At 56.0% G+C, this 4901-nt stretch overlaps 1 protein-coding gene across 2 annotated transcripts in view; it reads right to left on the bottom strand.

The window, feature by feature from the left end:
- Positions 1 to 4469, bottom strand: part of TPM4 (tropomyosin 4) — a 35750-nt gene extending 31281 nt beyond the window's left edge. Inside the window, exon 1 of one of the 2 annotated variants that reach the window (XM_017501164.2) lies at positions 4244 to 4469. In XM_017501164.2, the coding sequence (XP_017356653.1) occupies positions 4244 to 4357 (114 nt within the window). In that variant the 5' untranslated portion in view covers positions 4358 to 4469. The remainder of the gene's footprint in view (positions 1 to 4243) is intronic. The other variant, XM_017501165.2, reaches the window with a different exon arrangement.
- Positions 4470 to 4901: the final 432 nt, after the last annotated feature.

Below are 4901 nucleotides of genomic sequence, written 5' to 3'. Positions count from 1 at the left end.
AAAAAAAAAAAAAAAAAAAAAAAAAAATTAGATCAGGCTCTGTGGCTCATGCCTGTGATCCCAGCACTTTGGGAGGGTAAGATGGGAGAATCACTTGAGCCCAGGAGTTCAAGACCAGAATGGGCGACATAGTGTGACCCTGTCTCTACAAAAAATAAAATGACTAGCTGGGCGTGGAGGGGCATGCCTATAGTCTTGGCTACCGGGGAGGCTGAGGTGGAAGGATCATTTGAGCCTGGTAGTTCGAGGCTACAGTGAGCTATGATTGTACCACTGCACTCCAGCCTGGGCAACAGAGTGAGACCCCATCTGTAAAAATTAAATAAAAATATTTTAAAACCGGACATGCACCAGGTTTCTTTCCATCTACCCAAATTCCGTATGCCAGGCACACGCTAGTCTACAGAGCCTTGCTGTAACCAGTCATTGTCCCTCTGCAGGCCTCAGTTTCCCTGCCTGTAACATGATTACCTTAGTCCCTGCAAATGGGGCCTTGGGGTGGGTCTGAGGCAGGATGTGGGGTCAAAGGCCAGTGGTGGAGGATGTTGCTGCCTGGGAGAGGAGGGGATTAGGCAGGAAGCGGCCGGGCTGGGTCTCTTTGTCCTGTTCCCACACTGGGTAGGCAGGGCCAGAAATCAACGCTTGGCTGCCCAGTCCCCTGGGGTCAGGCTGGCCCAAGAGCCGCTCTCTCTGGCCTCCTGCAGCGTCAGGCACTCTGAGTGCCTCTATTCCCCGGCAGGACTGGCCATCGGCCCCGTGGGGCTCTGGCTTCTGCTTGGGAATTCTGGGATCTTGGGTTCCACGCTTGAACAGCAGAAGGCATCATTTGTCCCCATTTCACAGATGGGGACACTGAGGGCTCAGAGACACACAGGAACGTGTCCTCAGTCATGAGGCTAGGAGGGTCACAAAAACTAGGCTCCATGGCTCATGCCTGTGATCCCAGCACTTTGGGAGGTTGAGGTGGGAGGATCGCTTGAGCCCAGGAGTTCGAGACCAGCCTGGGCAACATAGTGAGACCCTGTCTCTACAAAAATTAAAATAACTAGCTGGGCGTGGGGGTGCTTGCCTATAGTCCCAGCTAATGGGGAGGCTGAGGTGGGAGGATGGCTTGAGCCTGGGAGTTCGAGCTGCAGTGAGCGGTGATTGCACCACTGTGCTCCAGCCTGGGTAGCAGAGTGAGAGCCCATCTCTAAAAAAAATAAATAAAAGAAGACTGACATACGCAACGCATGTGCTAGTCTGTGGAGACTTGCTCTGAGTCCACGTCTACTCCAGTGGCCATCTTTGTGGGAAAAAAAGGCGTAATGAAAAGAACCTGTCTTCACCTCCTTGGCCACACAGCTGGCTGGAGGCTTTGAGGCTCCTTCCCTTTTGAACTTGTGGCTGCCTTGGGAGATGAAGCTGTATCAGCCACTCACACCTTTGTAAGAATTAGAGCCATAAACTTGTTTCTCTCTGAAACTCTGGCTAAGTCCCTCATGGTGAGGGCTAAATGATGGATAGAAACTGGCCCAGCACAGGATGGATGTCTGTGTTTGCCAGGGAGGGTCATACAGAAGGCGGAGGGAGCTTGTGGCAGGGAACACTGGGGCGTGTTCCCTGTGACACAGACTCTCAGGGCAGCCCCGGGACACTGGAGGATGGGGAGGCCCAAAGGGGAAGTAGGGCGGGGCAGGAAATCAACCCACATTTATTGAGCGCTTACTCTGCGCCAGGCACTGGGCCAAGGGTGCCATCTGTACAGTCACCTCTAATCCTGTCATGGGACGGTGAGGGAGGCCCTGCTGTCACTTCCGCATCTCACTCATGCACCGTCGAGACACAGAGAGGCTGGGGCGTTTGCCCCGGGGCACCCAGCAACTGAGCCATAACTTGAACATGGCCAGTCTGAGCTCAGGGCTTTCGCCTTTAACTACTGGCTGGCCTGACTCCTGGCCTGGGCGGGGCTGGACACTGGGTGCCACGGTCCTAGGCGCCTCCCAGGGCTTTATCTGAGACCTGGACGCTCCCCAGGGCTTGGCACTTGACCTCCGGGTGGATAAGCCTTGCGGGGAACATGGCTCTGTGGGAGGGGACTCCTCCCTTCCTTCCTCCCACCCACTGTCCCTGTCTGCTCTGCCCCAAGCCATGGCCACAGCCTTGGGACCCTCGTTGCCAGGGTTCCTGGGACTCTAGTTTCCAAAGTCCTGGGTCTGTGTGAGCTCTTGGCTGCCAGGAGATGGGACGTGGCCTCCCTGTCCTCTGCCACGCGCCGCCCACCTCCCCTGGCCTCCAGGCTTGCCCCAGGGACACGCCCACATACACACTCAGGCACACTCTCAACTCTGCTCCCATCCCGGTCCCCAGACCCCACCCAGTCAGCCCTGCAGCAAGTCTCAGCCCTGGGACCCCACCACACACTCACACACCCGGCCACTCCCCTGGGCAGCTGCCCATGAGACCTCGGGGTCCCGTTAACAGTGGAGGCTTCTTGATCCAGCGGGACAGCGTCACCTACGAGCACACACAGGTCGACACAGCCACCCTCACATCCACAAGCACACGCACACGCCAGCAGAAACACAGTCACTGACACACACGCACCCCGACAGAAACACACTCATCCACACAGGCACCAATAGAAATACACACTCATCCACACATATACACACCCCAACAGAAACACACCCTCATCCACACACACCACCAGAAACATATCCACACACGCTCACACACACACCAACAGAAACGCTCATCCACACGCATACACACCAATAGAAACACACACTCATACACACACCCCAACAGAAACACACTCATCCATACACTACGCACACCAACAGAAACACACACTCATACACACACCAATTGAAACACATCCACTCCAAGAGAAACACACACTCATCTAAATATGCATGCACACCCCAACAGAAACACACATCCAAACGTGTGCACACCCACATACGCATGCCAGTAGAAACCCATCATCCGGATATACATATGCCAATGCAAACAGCCATGTCAACACGTACCCTCAATCACCGTCATGCCGATGTTTGCACAAGCACACACACAGCCAGCCTCTCCCGCCACCCTCATGGGCCCCACCACCTACACACACAGACTCACAAACACACCCACACTCTTTGACACCTTCCCTGCACTGCGGGCAGCGTCCCCGCTCTCACAGTGCTCCTAGCACTCACTCGTTCTCAGTCACCTTCACCCCTCCACACGCTCCTCAGCTGAAACATACGCACACGTATGGATAGACACGTACCACAGACACACAACTCGTGCACACACAGCAAGGCTCACACAGATACACTCACATACAGACACACAGAGAACTGTTCAAACACACACAAGTAGGTGTACACACACAGACACACGCAGAAATGCTTAAACACAGATACACGCAGAGACACACAAAGAATTGCCCAAATACACACAAATACGTGTACGCATGCTCCAACATGCAGATACAGAACTGCTCACATACCCAGATGTACACACACAGAGACTTGCTCAAACACACAGAAATGGCCAGGCGTGGTGGCTCATGCCTCTAATCCCAGCATTTGGGGAAGCACGGGCAGATCACTTGAGGTCAGGAGTTCGAGACCAGCCTGGCCAACATGGTGAAACCCCATCTCTACTAAAAATACAAAATTAGCCAGGTGTGGTGATAATCCCAGCTACTCAGGAGGCTGAGGCAGGAGAATCACTTGAACCTGGGAGGCGGAAGTTGCAGTGACCTGCGATCTGGTCACTCCAACTTGCATTCCAGCCTGGTGACAGAGCAAGACTCTGTCTCAACTACACACACACACACACACACACCCCTGTACACACAACCACACCCTATACACACATACACGCCCAAACACACACAAATACACACAAACCTGTACACACACACGCCAAAACACACACACGCTAAAACACACATACAGTGTGACCCCAACTGCCCTACCTAGTACACAACCTCCCAGCCCAGACGACGGGTCTACCTCCCTCACAAACGTTCTCACTCTCTCCCTCCCCCACCACCTCTCTGTCAGACTCAGCTTGTTCGCGCTGGCCCCGCTGGGGATGGGTCCGATCGTCACCCCCCTTCCAGCCCAGGGCTCCATCCAAGGAAGGTCATGGTCCCCTCGCTTTTCCTTGCCCAAAGCATCAGCCCCCTGTCCTCCCCACCAGGGCCCCCGCACAGAGAGGACGCCCCGCAGCCCGGCGCGGCCCAGCAGAGGGGGCTCACCTGCTTGCACTTGTCCTCAGCGGCCTTCTTATCCGCCTCGGCCTGCTCTGCTCGGTCGATGGCATTCTCCTTGTCCAGTTTCAGCATCTGCATTTTCTTCTTGATGGCCTCCATGGCTGGGCGCTGGCGTGGGGGACGTGGGGGGCGCGGCGGGCTCTGTGGGGGCTGCGGCAGGCGGGGGCTGCGGCTGCGGGGCGAGTGAGCCTGGCAGGGTGGAGGAGAAGCCCTTATAGCCTCCCTGGGTGCACCCGCCCTCCTGCCGGGCGAGTCTTGGAGGAGGACCAAGCCCAGGCCGGCCGGGCCAGCCACCACTCGCTCGCTCAGGAGGACTTGGCCAGCTCACCGTGCTCCCCGCAGTCCTCGCCTTATTTGGACGTGGGATTTTCTAAAAGGAAGGAAAAAAAAAAAGGTCCTAGCTGTTTCCATTTTTAACCTGGTGACACAGGTCCCGCGTGGGCATGTGGGCACGGCACAGGCCCAGGAGAAGCTGCACGGTTTGGACCTGGGGTGGGGGCCGCTCTGGGCAGCCTCAGTTTCCCTTGGGAGGAATGAAGAAGGCTTGTGGGTGGGTGCAGAGTCCCCGGGCTGTGATGTGGGGGGTCTCCTGTCTTTTCTGCCTTGGGCTTGTCTGTGGCTCCCAAGTACCTGATCCCCAGAA

This window comes from Cebus imitator, unplaced genomic scaffold (assembly GCF_001604975.1).
Source record: "Cebus imitator isolate Cc_AM_T3 unplaced genomic scaffold, Cebus_imitator-1.0 Scaffold280, whole genome shotgun sequence".
Classification (NCBI taxonomy): Eukaryota; Metazoa; Chordata; class Mammalia; order Primates; family Cebidae; genus Cebus; species Cebus imitator.
Note: the sequence above shows the minus strand (reverse complement) of the source record. Positions and strands in the feature narration are given on the sequence as shown.